The sequence below is a fragment of the Molothrus aeneus genome, chromosome 1 (assembly GCF_037042795.1).
Source record: "Molothrus aeneus isolate 106 chromosome 1, BPBGC_Maene_1.0, whole genome shotgun sequence".
Classification (NCBI taxonomy): domain Eukaryota; kingdom Metazoa; phylum Chordata; class Aves; order Passeriformes; family Icteridae; genus Molothrus; species Molothrus aeneus.
Genome location: NC_089646.1, coordinates 135,903,038 through 135,920,451, shown reverse-complemented (window position 1 = coordinate 135,920,451; position 17,414 = coordinate 135,903,038). Strand labels below are relative to the sequence as shown.

General features: G+C 39.0%; 1 protein-coding gene across 1 annotated transcript; it reads left to right on the top strand.

The window, feature by feature from the left end:
* Positions 1 to 593: 593 nt before the first annotated feature.
* Positions 594 to 15,905, top strand: LOC136555383 (carbonic anhydrase 3-like). Its single transcript, XM_066547995.1, has 7 exons — positions 594 to 760; positions 1,639 to 1,836; positions 8,697 to 8,815; positions 9,649 to 9,741; positions 10,580 to 10,645; positions 11,523 to 11,678; positions 14,727 to 15,905. Exons 1-7 carry the CDS (start codon positions 715 to 717, stop codon positions 14,844 to 14,846), a joined length of 798 nt encoding a protein of 265 aa, XP_066404092.1. The 5' UTR covers positions 594 to 714; the 3' UTR covers positions 14,847 to 15,905.
* The last annotated feature ends 1,509 nt before the right edge of the window (positions 15,906 to 17,414 follow it).

Here is a 17,414-nt window from a genome sequence, read left to right as displayed (position 1 = left end):
AGACCGCACAGCAGGGAGCAGCGCTGGAACCCGGGCGAATACACGGGAATTTCCTAGGGAAGGGTGTGAACCTGTGATAGCCATTTGCACGAAAGGTGTTGGACTCATCCTCTCACCCCCTGCTGGCCGCTGGATCAGGGCTGCGCCACACACCCAGGAGGGAAACACGGCCCCAGCGCGGCCTCCTGGGAAGACACCCAGCCCCTCCGAACCGCACAGGCCTCACGCCAAAAGAGGCTTTCTACAAACGGCCATAAAAAGCCCCGCCAGCCTGCCTGGACCTGCACGTTTCATTTCAGCGGCCAGCCCGGCTAAAGCTCCCTGGCTGATCCGGCTGCGCGGTCGCCCATGGATGCGCACCTATTTCACTTGAATTTGAAAACTATTCCTACGTTTCCCGTGCCGAGTGCTGGACATTCGTGCTTTACTATATTCTCCCTGGCAGGCGGTGGCAGCCCTTTCCCCGCGCTGGGCATTCCCGGAGACGTCCCGGCCCGTTCCTTCCCCCGCATTCCCGGGGGACAGCGGGAGCGGGGCGGGCAGTCCGAGGCAGCGCCGCTCTCCCCGCCCCCGGCTCCGGGGCCCTCCCGGGTCCGTCGGGCGGCGGGGACGGGCATGCATTTGGCGGGAGTCTATAAAAAGCCGCCGTGAGGCGAGGCCACCGTCCTGCCAGAGCCGCCGGCAGAGGCTGGGGCGCGGCGCCGGCACCGCACCATGATCAACCCCAACTACTACCCCTGGGGCTACGACAGCGACAACGGTGAGCAGGGGGCCGCGCCCGGCCCGCTCCTCCCGGCACCGAAACCCGGGCGAAACGGGGACCCCGCTTCCCGAGGGAGCATGGCGGGGATGCGGGCTCCAGGCGGGCCCGGGCTCTGCAGGTGGCGGGGCCGAGGCCGCTCGGTTGTCGCTCGCAGGCACGGAAGAGGCGAAGCTGGCGGAAGGAGAGGTCAATGGCAGGGCGTCTTTGAGTTAAATAAAGTCAGTTTTCCTACAGTTAATGTAAGTTAAAATTGGACATAGCAATACGTCCAATTTAGGGCAGCCCTCATGCAGGAAGAGCAGTGCTGGGCTGCAGGCCCCGCCTGCCTGGTGAGGTTGGGATATTGGTGGTCTCTTGTTCCTGCTCTCTCCTCTGCTGCTGGAAGAGCAGTTCAGCATTGGTCAGGCTTTTTCCACATGAACTTCTTGGTAAAACTATGATGATGATTTAATCCACGTTTCTTGGCATGTCCAGGGATCAGTGGCCTTTTCCATATGGCTACATGGTGCCATATTTCAATAATTTGGCTATATCCCATCCGATTTCCAGCCACTGCTGAACTTGGAGTATACACCTCTGGTTTTCTTCCTTGGCATATTATCATTCTCCTAATTGTCAGTCTTGAGGTTGCTGTAAGAGTTTAGGTTCAGTTGAAGGACTTTAAGTATCCAGTATTCCAGCTAGAAATCAATCTAGTTGCTTTTTATACAGTGAAACTCTTGACAGGGCATGAATAACAACTAGGCAATTACTTATTAATGCATTTAAATTATGTTCTATACTTAAGCAAAGCTAAGCTTGTGTTAATTGTAACAAGTATAATTCATATCTCTCTGGAAAAGATTTTCCTGATTCTTCTCTGTACTTTTTTGTAGGACCAGATCAGTGGCACAAAAATTACCCTTTTGCAAAAGGACGCCATCAGTCACCAATTGAAATCAATAACAAAGAGGTGCATTATGATAGTTCTCTACTGCCATGGTTTGCTAGTTATGATCCTGGTGCAGCTAAGACCATCCTCAATAACGGGAAAACCTGCAGAGTTGTATTTGATGATTCATTCGATAGATCAGGTCGGTTTTGTTTTCATCTCTGTCATTACATATAAGTGACTGTTTCTCAATTTGCATGGCAGAGCCTGCTCTGACTGTTCAGGCTCTCAGAAGGGTGCTGTGTACTGCCTGTGTGTGATGTAGAGGTTTCTCTGACTGGGTACCCTGTGCTGCTGCTGCTTGCAAAGTCTGAGTCTCCTTTTAAAGTTCATCGGTAAAATCCCAGGGAATGGAGAGAGGCGCAAAGAAACTTGGTACAGGGTGAATTAAGGTGTAAGATAAATTTCTGGGGCTGCAAAAAGTCATTGCAGTTGTGTTGCTTTTCAGGATGAAGGAGGCCCAGACTTTTTCTGTGAGAACTTAATTCCATTTTGCCTATTTGAGATGCCCTGCAGAACATCTTAAATTACAGTATTTAAAAATTCTATCCATGTAATTTGTGATAAATGAAGTAACAAGCCAGATGTTGCCACAACGTCATGGCATTTAATCAGTTGAAAGTCTTTTTGGCATTAATGAGGTTTTGTCTTAATGGAGATTATAGGGCTGATAAATTTAATTGTGTCAGCTTTTATCCAGTTACATCTATGACAGCATACAGTGTACAGACATATTTCTTACCTGCATTGAAACTTACACTTTCTATATGACTAGGACTGACAGCTCTAATTACTATGAGAAATCTTACTCTTAGATTGTTTCTTGTTAAGTATATATGGACATGGATTTAATTTAATGGATTTTTAACTCATTAGTTGGGTTTCATGAAGCTGAGGATCAAAATGTATGTATGCTGGACTAGTTAATATACTATCAAAACTCACAAATTAATATGCAGTTAAGAGTTTTGTAACTTTGCTAGCAAAGTGGGAATTTTCAATGTTATTTGAAGAAAAATATTATTAATGTCAGTTAAAATGATACAAAAGTAAAGAAAGGTAGCTGTGGCATATGAGATCTCCATGACTATTACCATTTTTTACCATCTGTTGTATTTGTTAGAACTGCATCAGATATACCAATGGTTGCATCTTCTGCATAAAAATAAAAGTGTAAGCATTGTGAAAATAACTCAGATTTTGAATTGGAGGGAGTATCCAGGCACAGTAATCTAAAGCATGGATGCAATGCTCACCACAAAGAACAGAAAGTTTCAGAATGTTCTGAAATTTTTTTCAGATAAACTGCTTAGTAACTGTTGTGTTTTGATCTCAGAAATAAAAAGAGACTCACTGCAAAAAAAGTAGGTGCATATCTCAACTCTTTGAAGTCAAGAAACATTCAGTGTTTGTTGTTATGTCTCCTTTGTTATACCATTGCCTGCAGAGTCTGTGGGTGGTGTTCTTTCTCTAATATAATGCTAATTGCAGGACACATTCCACTGTGCATACTCCTACTGACTTGAACACATTTTCAGTTTTTTAGGATAAGTACAATGGCTTATTTTTTATGTAAAAGAACCACCAGCTGCACAAAACATACATATACAATAGCAATCATATAGGAATGAAGCTTTTATTCCTTTGGACAAAGATACTCATTCTCTCTATGTCTGTGTATATGTCTATCACTCTGTCTATCTGAATTATTTTTGAGTTAACCAGAAAACTAAGCATTTATTTTCCTGACTTTTTTCAGTTATAGTGGTCATACCTGTATGACCCATATCTGTACTTCTGTCTACATTTTCATTAGTTTGGATAAAATAGATTGCTGAATAAATTGCCAAGGTGAGTGATGAAATCAATTACTTTGGATGTCTCCAAGTTTTACATTCATTGTATATCCTGCCAAGAACAGTTGGAGAATTCACAATTGAGGACAGTTTCTTAAATTCAAACAATTGAAGTATCAATATCATCCAATGTAATTCAGGTATTATGTTCAAAATAGGCCTTATTACTTTTATGCTTAGGGTTAGCCTAGTGGAAGGGATTGGTGAATTTATTTCCAGCTGTTTATAAAGTCTGATTGACTTTGAGAATCTGCTACAAAATTGAAAGCTTTGCTGACTTTGCTGACAGATGAAGTTGCTATAGGAGCAGTATCATTCCTCTGCTGCCTATCCATCCAAGTCAATGGATTCCTGTGGATTCAGTTTTCAGTCTTACTGTACCCATGTAGATGGATCTTATGCACTGTAAAATGATTGCAGGTGGGGGCTGGAGTCTGAAAATTAAGGAAAGAACTGGGAGCTGAAATCAAACCTTCTAGGTAGCTGGGCTCAGTAGAACACACCAGAACTTGGGTACTTTGGCAGCCTACCACCGCTGTGTTTTTTTGGCCTAATTGGCAATTCAGATACTCTTTTAGATCCAGCAGTGACCCATTTTTGGTTTGAATTAGGGCTGAAATCTTATTTCCACTATCAGAATCTGTTTATTTCTAAAATTCATAAAATATTCATATCAGAGAAGTGTCCTGAGAGCTTCTAGCTGGTGGGACTATTGTCATGATGTTCTTTGAGATATATAACTTCTTAAAGTTAATGACTATTTGGCTCTTGTTGTAATACCTTGGTTAGATGGTTATTCCAGTGTTTGATTATTTGAGAAACAGTAAAGATACAAAAGTCTGGTAATGGAACCCAGACAGAGCAGCTGGACAGAGATACCCTGAGGTCACATGGATACCTGCCTTCATCTTCCCTCTTTCTTTGTTGTTTTTGTCGGCAGTTCCTAAGGACTTTCATCAACCAAACAGATTCCTACTTCTTCTTTTACTGGCTTTCAGATGGGTGACATTTAAGGGTTTGGAGTACCTCAGTGCAGGCACACATTCTTACAGGCTTACCTTGATGCTGTTTTCAGACTCTTTCCTATCCAAAAAAAAAAAGTGGATTTGAAAGTAGATGATGCAAAAAAGAAAAAAAAAATAGAGACAGTTACTGTAAGAAGTCAGAGCTTGTTGCTAATCAGCTCTTTTAGTATGGCCAGGGCTTGTGGCCAGCATTTCCTCAAATACTCCTTTGTGTGAAATCTCATTTATTTTTGCAAATGAAATTTTTCATTATCAACTTCTGGTAAATGAAACATTCATTTTTTCACTGGTTTTATAGAGTGAAGACAAACCCCAATAACTTTAATTGAACCAGGGGGAAGTCTGTCCATAGACATTCTAGTTTTGGTTGATTCCTGCAAAATGTTACTTAACATTTTGTCTGCTGAATTTACACTGTAGAAAATCAGTAGCTGTTACAAAAATAGCACCACTAAATCCCAGTACTTTTGTAGCTGTGGTACCACTCAGTGGCTGTACTGCATAAGGCAAAAGGCAGCAAAGTTAAATTCTTCCTTCAGTGTAATAGCACATTTGTCATGTCTGCATGAAGGTATTGAGAACTCCTGTACTTGGGTACAGAGAATTTAGGGCTTGACCTTCTGTTAACTTTGAATTTCCATTGTTAGAATTAAAAGTGCTTGACTTTTAATTCTAGTCAAGGGCCTGCTGAGGCTACAGCTACACAGAGGACTGACAGTTTTCTGTCCCTGGAGGTGGGGCAGCCACACAGATCACAAATGAGTATGAATTGGGAGCTCACTGATGAACCGGCTGTGATCCAGGGGCACAAAACTGGCAAAGATGTATTACAGTGTAGGTGAGGGTGGGTGGCAAGCTGACAGGCTTCTGTCTGATACTTCTCTTTCCCAGTCTTCCCTAAAAGAGTACAAAGTTGCATACAAAGGTGCTACATGTATATTCAGTGCTTGCTTAAAGAATATTTCAGTGAGAACTGAAATTTGAGTTCCAAAAGCTTTTAGGAAACACATTTTATCCCTGCAGTTAGCTGGACGGTTTCAGTACAGAGATCCTCTTCTGAGCAGAGGCTTTCTTATGACTTTTAGAATGTGCCACTGATGTGAAACAGCTGTGGGTTCTGTACTGCACTGTTAGATTCTATTATGAAGCAGCATAACAAAGGTAATGTATCTTTTCAATTGTCATGCAGTAGTACATTTCTAATTTAATTCCATTGGGGTTTACCAGTGCATTTAATGGATTTGGGAGGTTGTGTGATCATAAATCTTCCTAGAACAGTCATTTCTTGTCATGTTTATAAACACAACTCATCTCATAAGTCTGCTTTGATCTCTGTGGGTTTTTTTCATCTGCCTTTACAGCAGACAGGGAACACTTTTGTGTAGGCATAACTTTGCCAGTTTTACTTTTAGCGAGGGCAATGACAATTGACACTAGCACAGGTTAACAACCAGACCCCTACAGGGTTGGTTGCTGCTCAGCAAGTGGATGCACATATTTGAAAAGCTTCTTGTCACTTTTCTGTTGTCAAGGGAACCCAGCTAGTTGAGATAAAGTGACTGGAGGAGCCATCTCCACTCAACTGCATGACACCTTCCTTTTGTTGTGTCACAGAGTGAGAGACGGGGTTTTTTGACTTGGTTACATCCTTCTGTGTAACACTTACCCTAGTGATTACACTGAAAGTCAAAAAAAGCCTGTTCTTTTATTAGCCCATTTTGCCTCATGCTGCTCAGCTGATGACATATCAAATAAAAGGTGAGCTTTTTTTCCAGAGCAGATGTCCATGTAGGATTGTTTCGTGATAGATCATTCTTCACTGTGGATGTGTGGAGAGCACAGAATTTGAGCAAGACAGACTGACATTTTTATATCTGGTATCAGGCACTGATGGGTCACTGAGGGTGATGTGCAAACCCATTTGGAGTCAGTCACTGAGCAATGGGATGAGAGTTTGCAACAATAAGGCATTAAAAAGGAGTGAATACTTCTCTCTCCTGTCTTCCTGATCTGATTTGTGTATTCCTGAACCTGGGCCGAGTTATATTTTGGTAATTCTACCATGACTCTCAGATATTTAAGGTGAACATTTCCTGTTTAACAATTGTCAGAAAAATTCCCTCTTACATGTACTAACATTGTTGAAAAATAATGTCAAGATACCATCTCTTCTTTTATAAACTTTATTTTATATTCTTTTTTTGTCATGTGGTTGTGCATTTTTATTTGCATAGTATTGAAGCCCAAGAGGGTAAAGATATGTTTAGAATTTAAGTTCCAAAGCACATGCTTAAAAATACAAAAACCTTACTAATTTTGAGCTATGTAGACATAGTTTGGGATTTTTAATGTTTTAAATATTAGAGAACTTAATTCTTGTTTATTTTTGTTTATTTTTCCCTTTTTAAAATGCAGGAAGATTTAATTTATTTACACTGTCATTTCATGTATATTTATGTTTAATACTACACACTTGTAATTACAAGAAAGGAAATACCTTTTTGTCCTTCAGGAGATGTTGTTTGCATCATTCTTTCTGCTTAAAGTGTGCTAGGTAAAAGTTACTGCCTATTTATAGATGAGTAAAACTGGAATGTGTTGGCATGAGATGATGCAGAGCTTCACCTAATGCCCAATCAAAAATGTCTGCTGATGGCCCATCAGTGGAAATAATTACATACTTTTACCTTAAAGAGGATTACTTGGCCTTACAGATCTATTTTAATGGAGAATTGATGGCCTTGTCAACTACTACTCTTACCCTGACTGTGTTCACCAGTTATTCACCAGTTATGAATGTCTGTGGGAAGAAGTAAAAGGAATTTGTTGAGAAAAACAGCTTGCTCAACTCTTAGTGCTGTATTTCTTGAGATGATAATGTATTTAATTATTTTCAGATTGAAGGATATTTTTTCCTCTGGCATATAAAGAGCAGTTCTTGAGAACTCCTGAAAGTTTTATAGGAATGCTATAACTTCTATCCTCAAAAAAAGTGAATGAGAATTGAGTATCTTCTAGTATTTGGTGAATGTAAATATGTTTTTCTAGTTCTTTGATTCTTTCAATAGACCACCTCCATTTACAATATTATTTATGAATGGTAACATTATTTAGAAAACTGGATATCATTCATCAGTGGCTGGACTTTTCTTTAGGAAAATAGCTTGCATTCTTAGTGTTTGCTTTTCTTTGGTTTATTTTCTGCATTCTTTCTCCTCTTCCATAACTGGAGGGAGCAGCTATTAGAGCAGAAGCAGCATCACTGATTTCATAACTCTTTAAACAAATAAGTCATAGCCTGCAGTAAGATACACAATTTTGTTGTGTTTTCTGGGAATTTTTTTATCATCTAGCACTTCAGTAGTTGATCTTAATGCTGGTTATATTTGTGTACTTTCCCATCAGCCAATCCTAGATTCAATTCAGGAGGAGATTAAGACATCTAAATTTAGGTGTTTTATTGTGGGATTTTAAAAGTTGCTGGGTTATATCTAAACTGCCATTTGAGGAACAGAGTTGGAGTTCAAGGAATCCAGAGAGCAATTCAGGTCACTGTTTTGTTGAGTGTGTACTTTAAGGCAAGTAGAATTACTGTAGAGGCTTGACTGTTCTGATTAGGGGTTACTTCAGTTACCCAAACACAGGCATCCTGTGACATGTTTGATAACCTAATCTATTTCCCCTTGCCTCCAGATTTTGGTTTAGAATGTACCAACCTTCCAGATCCTGGATCAGATCTCTCAGTCTTCCACAGATCCTGGAAGATCTGGATCTTCTACCAGATCTTCCACAGATCCTGGATCAGATCTCTCAGTCCTGTCCAGATGTCTCTGGACTATTCCAGAAAGTACTAGGTGCACATTCATGTACCTGAATTAAACCAGTGATCTCTGGTGACTGTAATGGAAGCCTAGACACCAGAGTTCTCCGCTGCCTGTAGGTGCGTATGGCTGGAGGTGGTTGCCTGACATGTGGCTAAAATCAGTGCAGATTTTCAGAGCACAGGGCATCTGTACAGCAAATATGTAAATACATGAGTAAATATTGTAGATACATATGAATTTCATTTAAAAGCATTGGGAGATCTTGAGTCTGATGCTGTTGCAGATTATCAATTGCAGTGCTGAGAGGTGGGCCACTTCCCGGAGTCTACAGGCTGCGGCAGCTGCACTTCCACTGGGGCTCATCTGACGACCACGGTTCGGAGCATGTCGTGAATGGAGTGAGGTATGCAGGAGAGGTAAGACTCACCACTTCTTGCTTTAAAGCAGGGTGTAAAATAAAATTTGGCACTATTGTTCTGTTGGGACAAAATTTGTCATTTCTCTGTTTTTCTGGAAGTTCTTTCTGTTTATTTATCCGTGCCTTTTTATTCTTACTCCCATTGATTCTTATAAATCATGTTGAAGTCATTCTCACAGCAGGAGAAAAGAAAAATTCTGTATGAAGTGAAGGTTTCCATATTCTCAAACCAGTGTGGTGTGAAACAGCACAGCAAGACTGAATTACTCAGATGCAGTCCAAACTTCCTAAAACAGTATTCTGAAAACACAGAATTATAGTAGAAGTATAAAATTGCACTGAGAGAAAGGGGTGGGAAGAATGAATTACCTTGATTCTTGAGCACCTTAGGATTGTAAAGAACATGAGAAATGTAGACTATTAATATACATGAATGACATTCATATGGATTCTTTGATAGAATTGCTGTAACTCAAATGCCAAATGGAAATGAGTCACATATCAGTAGAGGATGTCTGAACTGCATGGTCTACCTGATTACTTCAGCAACTTTTGATCAGCTTTAAGATGAGATTACAGTTATTTTTTTCAATTTCTTATTCAGATATTAATAGTTTCTTTTAAAGCAAATAGTATAGTTATGCTATTAGATAGCTAGATACAGCTATTAGATTACTTTGCTGTCCCTTTTTCATCTCTTTTTTTGGAAGACCTCATTATCACCCCTTTTTTCCTCAAACTTACACAGTTATATGAAGAACTGTAAATTCAGCCTTCTGATGGCTTGCTCTTGAATAATGGGGCTTTTTACATGTTTTCCTCTGTTTCAAGCTACATTTGTTACACTGGAATCCCAAATACAGTAATTACCTTGATGCTAAGAGAAGAACTGATGGGATTGCTGTTTTGGCCATATTTTTGCAAGTAAGTAGAAGCATGCAACTTTCTTTGCATTGATACTATGAAGTTTCTATTTTAGAGGCTTAAAAAAAAGCAAAACTCTCTGGTGGGTATATTTTCTAGGGATCCTACCACATTGAAGGGGTTGACTTTCAGTAATGTATCCCTTTCAAGTTACAGAGCATGAGTCATATTATCTCAAGTGGTATCCAAAACTACACACACTTGTCCCTGCAGCTATTGTGTCATGGAATGGAGACATGTGTCAGAAGTAGCCCTCTCACCAACAGCAGTCAGCTGTCTTTTTTGCTAACTGGGGACAAATTTCAAGGACATGTATCTCTTCTAGGTTTTACATGAACTTTCTCTCAAACAAAATATCTCGCAGGCAATATACATATTACTCAGCCTTTTTTTTTAAATCCTTTTAGGGGCATGCAGCCTTAGCCTGAAATATTAGCTGTTGCTCTCTTTTGTTTAATTCATATTCACTAGACTCAGAACTAGAGATAGAAAGCTGGATGTCTTTTTTGAGATCATCAATTGCAAACAATATATCTGACCATGAAATGTGTGTTGTGAAATTATCTGTTATGCTAAAATTTCTGTACTGAAACAATTTCCCCATTTGTATCATAATATCTGTTGGGAGATACAGGCAGAGGTAACAGACAGAAGACATAGCTTACCAAGCTGGTAGGGGTGATAGGTTGGGTTAATGCATTATAATTTTATAGTTGATAGATGTTTAGGTAGATGCTCATAGGTTTATAGTTGATAGATGCTCATATAGAAAAATAGGAGAAAGAAGAAACCTGGTCAAGCAGAACTCCTTGCTTAGCTCACACTTTGTTCTCTACAGGTAGGGGAAACTCCCAAACCAGAGATGAAGAGAATTCTTGAAGAAATAAATGCTATCAAAACAAAGGTAATGATGTTGAGCTTTTCATTATAGGAAGATTGCTCAAAGTCTCAGGACAAAAAAAAAAAAAGAATAACAATGTCTGACTTCCTAATTTTCAGATTCTGCTCTGCAACATTTCTAGAATATATTTGGGAATAAAACCATGAGTAGCTTTTCCTTAACATGAAAAGTCCTTTCTTCCATTTACATAAGAGCCTTCTTTGACTTTAGCAGGGCATATGAGTTTGGCGAAAATGAGCAATTTACCCAGTCTTTGCTCACCTAAAAACTAGGCATGTAACCTTATTGCCTCAGTGGGTAGTGCCAAATAAAGGGCATGTTTAGAAATTGGTCCATTTGGTGTTAATATATAGGCTGCCTAATGGATCTCTGGAAATGCCACTGACTAGACATTTGTGTCTTAGATAACATTATGTGATAAATCTTACATTTCATAGGCTGTCTTGTTTGTTATTAGCACAAATATTATAAAAGCAGTACCTGTCTCACTTCATTGCATGATGACCTAATGCAATATTCAATAGATAGAATTTCCATAAGAAAGGAGGCCAGAAGGAGGAGTATTTCTGCACAGAAATGAGTGAAACACATTGGTACTGGACGCTGCTTCACATGAATTAACTGAGGTACAAGAAGCAGCATCAGGGAGTTTTCTGTTTCATCATGCTTCTCTGGGCCCATCTGTGAGGGTCATTTCGTTCCCCTGTCTCACTGCACCATTATACCTTGTGTAGATCTGTGCTTACTTTCCTCAGTTCATACATTTGCAGTATCTGAGTCACTCCCCGTTTCTTAAAATAACAGAGCTGCAAGTGAATCTTGGCTAGATTTGTTGAAGTTTTCTGTTTTGTTTTGTTGTGTTTTTGTTTTTATTTTAAAGGGGAAAAATGCTCCTTTTCCAAACTTTGATCCCTCAATTCTTTTCCCTAAATCTCATGACTACTGGACATACCATGGATCTGTCACTACTCCACCTTGTGAAGAGTGTGTTACCTGGATTATTCTTAGAGAGCCCATCATAGTCAGTTCAGACCAGGTAAACTTCACCCTTCATTTTATTTACATGCAATAACCTGAATTTATTCTTTTCACAAGGAAAACAGTCATTGGATTTGTGAGAAATTGCAGGATTAAAAGGAGAGTGAAGAACTACCCCATATCCAACGCCATGGTAGTTCAAGCCCACAGACATCAGAGAGCTTTTTAAATCAGTAAAAACATACCACAGTGTAGATGGTCAGGGTTTTTTTTTTCAGAAATATCATTTATCAGAATACAAATGTAATGGGACTGGTGATTCTATCTGCCCTGTATTGCAGATGGGAGTGCAAGTTGGAAGTGTTGAATTACATGCTTGATACCTGTTTCTGGAAGGCATACCAGCTAAATTGTCACAAACTGGAGCAACATCAGCTAACTACAATTTATTGTTAATATCAAAAACTTCTTTTGTCACTTACTGTAAAGAAGTATTTCTTGTTAATTCCTATCCTAATTTCCCCCCAACCCACTTACAGGAGTTTGAATGCCCTCTTTAAGCTCATTTCAGCCTATGATTCCACTCTTACCACACAAGTCAGTTTTCTCACTTGAGGTTATTCCTCTAGTCAGCAGACTAATGATGCAATACCACAGATTTCAAGGCTCCAGAATACAAAGCACATGAATATTAATCAAGAGACTGACATATTATGTAGGTATTATATTTAGACACAAAACTTCTCATTTTAAGTTTTCAAGATGATAATGTGTTTAGTGCATTCATTGATGTGGATGTTATGACAAAAAGGAAGTCTTTTTATTTTCTAGTACTTTTTATTTAAGTGGCTCTTTATCTTTTAAGTAATGTAACTCAGGTATGATGAGAAACTTAGCTGGCAATAGATGAAATATGGTAATGTGTTCATATAACTTACGGCTTAATTTTCTGACCTTATTGAATTGCTCTGCCTTCTGTTTCCTTGTCCATCCAAAAATTAAAATACAGGGGCTATTTTAAAGTGTGTACTTGTGTTAAAAATACAAATATGCTGTTACTGGTTTCCACCAAATGAATCATCTTAGATGTTTATATTACAGAAGATCAGCTACAGATTATATTAGGAAAAGTGTAGTCATTATTGAGCATCTCTTATTTAAAATGCATTTTTAAAGAAATAACTGATCACATTATTGATCCAGCTTCATGAAAAGACTTTTTGACTACAGTTTTGTTTGGGTCATGGTCTTTTTCTCAGCTGTTCTAAAAGTAGTGAGTTTCAGGAAACATACAGACTGTTCTTTAACTATCCCTCCTTAGAAAAAATGGAGCATTTAAGTGGAAGATGAAATTGCTACATAAAGACGAGACATTGGCTCTTACCCTGAGGTAGCTGCTTTTCAGGCAGTATTGGCAGCGTGTGTGAGTTATTGTCTAGAAATACAATAGAAATACTTCCCTCACGCCAGAGTGCCTGCACTCTAAATAACGTATTCATAAGAGGATTGTGTTGCCAATTATTTCTAATCCTAGACAGTGTAGTACCATGGCAGCCTCATTAATAGTGATTATTTTAAGTGTGTGTGCATTTGCAGTGGATTTCTTGGATGCTTTTGCAGCCAGATGGTAACCATATATTAGCCACAAGGGGAAGTGCAGTTGCTGCAAATCAGTGCTCTGCAGGAAAATCAATTCACCAGAAATCCCAGGGAGATATAGTGTGGGTGGCCTAGCTGCTCAGATTACTTTTAATGAAAGAACAGGAATTTAACTGTGGAATAACTCTGTCTAATTGCAGACTAATTTTTTCATCTTTATGTAATTGTAGCCTGAATACATGTTGGTTTTTTTACTGAGTAGAGCAGATCTTCCACAAATAATAAACTCCAGCACCCTTCTCCAATAGTAATTTATCAGTTTTAACAAAACTGATGAACAATTTTCATCTCTTCCTGTACAAGTTATTCTTCATCTGAAATCTGAAATTTAATTTCAGAATATTAATCCATTGGATGCATATTATGCTGGTTATAAATGTGATCCCATCATTTTTGAGGCAGACTGAGATGGCTGGCTTTTCTGAGCTGTTCAGTGAATAGTAATGTTGAGATGCCCAAGCTAGCTCAGTCCAGAAACTGGAACAAGTTTAATCACAGTGAACCTAGGCTTTACAATCTAGACAGAAGTTCTGCTTGTATTGGCCTTGAAGTCTGTACTGAAAAGTAGATACCTCAGCATATTGAAGCTCCTCACAGACAAAGGTAATGCATCCCTGCATGGGGCTATGTTTTCAAGTTACACATGGGAAATGTGTGAGTGCTTTTCACAGTAAGTCATTCAAACAGGGACAGGTTCAAGTGTCTGAATCACAGCTGATGTGCTTTGGGTCTAGTGCAGTGCGTGGTAGTGACAACAAATGAATATAGGGTATCTGTATACATGTTGCATCCTTTGAAAATTAGAAAGCAATACAGAAAGAGTATTAAATAATTTTGATGAGTATGGGCAGAACTGTTCATATGGCATCTCTTGAAAAAGGAAACATACTTTGGTATGGCCAAGGAGATTCAAACTGCAGACCTTTTTTACAAACCATTTGAAACCTTCACCAAGTCTTTATCCACATTTAAATTCCACTTCCTGTTTCTAATAATGAACTTCTTGTGTCACTGCAGCAAAATATATCCTCTGCTGCAGACCTACCATGAACATGAACTATTAGTTTATAATTCAGCTTTAAAACCTTGTAATTCTAAAGCATTCTTAACAATCAGGCACTAAGGCAGGGTTAGAGTCGGAGAGGTTTATTACAGCATGTGCCGCTGTATTCACATTTTCTGAGTGCTTCCCAGAGTTTCTGTGTCTGTACACAGTTCTGTAGACAGTACCTAAATGACACTATTTTTCACAATGCTGTTCAAATAGGACCCATTTTTCTGTTTGGATTATTCAGAGTTCTTTTGGTGGTGGGGTGAAGGACATCTTCACAACTTTGAAGGAGACTTTTTTCCCCAGCTGGACCAGCCTCCTTAGTTTAATTGTTGGGCTGTGGATTTGATCCCAAAGGATTTCCATCAGGACACTTCAGTTTTTGCTCTTCTGCAGATGGCAAAGCTCCGCAGCCTCTCCAAGAATGCCGAGAACGAACCCGATCACCCCTTGGTTGATAACTGGCGCCCAACTCAGCCGCGGTATTTCAGGATGGTGAGCGCGTCGTTCCTCTAGGACCTGCCTCCTCTTGGGTGGCTCTGAGAGAGGCAGCCTCTAGAAATAAGAGGTGGTTTTGTTTGTGTCCTTTACACAGAACTCCAGCTGTAGGTCTGGAGGCTGAAACTTGAGTTGTGGAATGAGAATTTCACTTTCAGAGGATAACATTTATTTAGGCAAATCCTACTGTTAAAATGGAAGTAGAGAGTCTGTTTGGTTCTTCATGACTGCTTTAACATTCGCTTTTGTTAATAGTTCAAAGGAAGAAGGAAGATGCTACTACTAATTACAAGACAATTTCCTATTGTGCACATGACCCTTGATGCTTGTCTGATTGCATGCTAAAGAGGTTTCAGTTAAGAGAAGTGATTGTTTTCACCATTAAAGACATATTTTTCAGTAGATGTTTTCAGCATTACCCATATCCAGCTCTGAGCTGCACCAGTTAATCCACAAGGCATTCTTGGAAATTATAAACTCTTTTGGTCTTTGGTACGTAAAATATGAAAGGACAGGAAATTGTGTTATAATGACTAATAAAGAGCTAAACTTTTACTTTCTTAAAACAATGGACAGGTGAAGTAGAGGTCTATTCTGAAAATTGTATTCACCGAGTTATATGTAGTTAAAACTATGGGAAGGGGGAAGAGCTCTTTCTTTTTGTGTCACAACTGGTTCTCTTTATTAGAAGACTAATTTCCATTTTAATATTGTAGCAGTCAAGGTGACATAAATTTTGTGAAGTTGTTCTTTGTATCCTTCGTATATATTTTATTCATGTATGCAAATAGCTTTTCTGTGTAAAAAGGGTGTTAAAATAAGAAGAGTCCTTAGTCTTTTTAATTATTTTTGAGACAAATTCTCATTTCATATACAAATGTAATCAATCCTGCTGTCAATGAAGTTTGTGCATAAACATCTGAAACCACAGTTGGACTCTTAATCAAAATGCAATTGACCAACATGTTCTTGTCTCTTGTTTTGGCACAAAGAGCAATGAAACAGGGTTGTAAGCCTCTAATTGAATAACACTATTTCTGCATTAAAAAGTCAAATAATAATAAAACATTTACTTAAGATTTTTTTGTTTTGTAGTTTTTTTACTATTTAGAAACATGTAAAAGTACAGAATTTTAAAGAAAGACCTGTCAATGTCCTCTGTGTTATATCTTTATAGAAACTGATGATGTGTAGTATCTTTTTCAGATATTTTTTTGAACTACAAGAGTACTGATTTCACATGACACCAAAATAGCCACATCCTTGAGACATCCACATCTATTCTTTTAGTGAGATCATCTCTATTCTGACAATAGCTTTCTTGCAACATCATATGAATCAACTTCACAAGTTGATTGCAGAGTGGAAAAGTTCAGTCTGTATCCAAACTCACTAAACCAAAAGGTAATTTACCACTGAGCTCAGGAAATACAAAGCATGTGCTGCTCTGGCCTGGATTCTTGGCTGCCATGTTAAGGGGCAGGAGGACATTGCTGAGCTTGCTGATGGGAGAAGGGTAATGATCCTTCATTACAAAAAGGAAAATTGAAGCAAAAATTGATTTTCCAAAATGCTTAGTTTGTTGTGAGTTACAAGGTAAGTTGTTTTATAAGGCTCTTTATTAAAATGAGTTGCATATCCTAGAGCAGGCGCTTTTTTTTCCTTGCAATTCATGGTATTGCAAATCTGGAACAAGTAATCTCTGGGGTTTTTAATGATATGGTGGCTTCCCAGTCATGCTTTGCAAAGGAGCTGTCTGGGTGCTATAAATGAAGGTGAGGTAAGCCTCATCCTCCAGAGCCATGTTTATTAATTTGGAAACTTAAAAGCTGAAGTAATCTCTTGAAAGAAAGTGTCATTTGACTCTTCCATGCAGTTGTTTTCATTTTATCTGTATTTATAATTAGTAAAAAGTAGACTAAATTCGACCCAGGAGAGCTGCAGATAGGAGGAAGTGTGTGAAAAAGGGTTTTGGCAGTTGTTTTACAGACCCTGTTCCTATGTTCAGGGACTGCTGGAAGCAATGATGACAGATCCAGAAAACAATGGTACGACAGGCATCAGGGGAAAAATGGAAAGAGTAGAAGGAAAATAAAAAGCCAAAGAATGGGGGTGGGGTGCTTCAGGAACCCTGTGAATCACACTGTAAGCTGAATATATGAGGAGTTTAGGGAGAGTTTTGAAGGCAACAGGGAGAAATATGGGGTGCTGTGAGTCAGCATTTAGAATGAGCTCATATGTCATGCAATTTCCTGCTCTCTCTGGCTGGGTTCATTGTTATTCTGCAGTAGTTACCCTTTGCTTTGCAGCTTTCCCCAAGTACAAGAAAAATTAATCACTGATATGACTGAATTCAGGTCACGTTGTAGTAACATCCGTCATACCTCACTTCTTACCTGCACATTCCCACTATGTGAGCTGACTCTGCACTACAGGAGCAGGGAGCACTGTGTTCAGAAATACCTGGTCAAAAAAAAGACACCCAGTATTCATCTTGGTGGGATAGAACACAATGAATTACTACTGTATTTGACTTTCTTACCAGGTATACCTGACTACACTTGGTGACATCAGTGCTAATTAGAA

Bases quoted from the DNA above. Each gene is read 5' to 3' on its own strand.
- LOC136555383 (XM_066547995.1), top strand. From the start codon at position 715: ATGATCAACCCCAACTACTACCCCTGGGGCTACGACAGCGACAACG. The intron at 1,837-8,696 runs GTCGGTTTTGTT...TATCAATTGCAG, and splicing joins TGATTCATTCGATAGATCAG to TGCTGAGAGGTGGGCCACTT. The intron at 10,646-11,522 runs GTAATGATGTTG...TTTATTTTAAAG, and splicing joins TAAATGCTATCAAAACAAAG to GGGAAAAATGCTCCTTTTCC.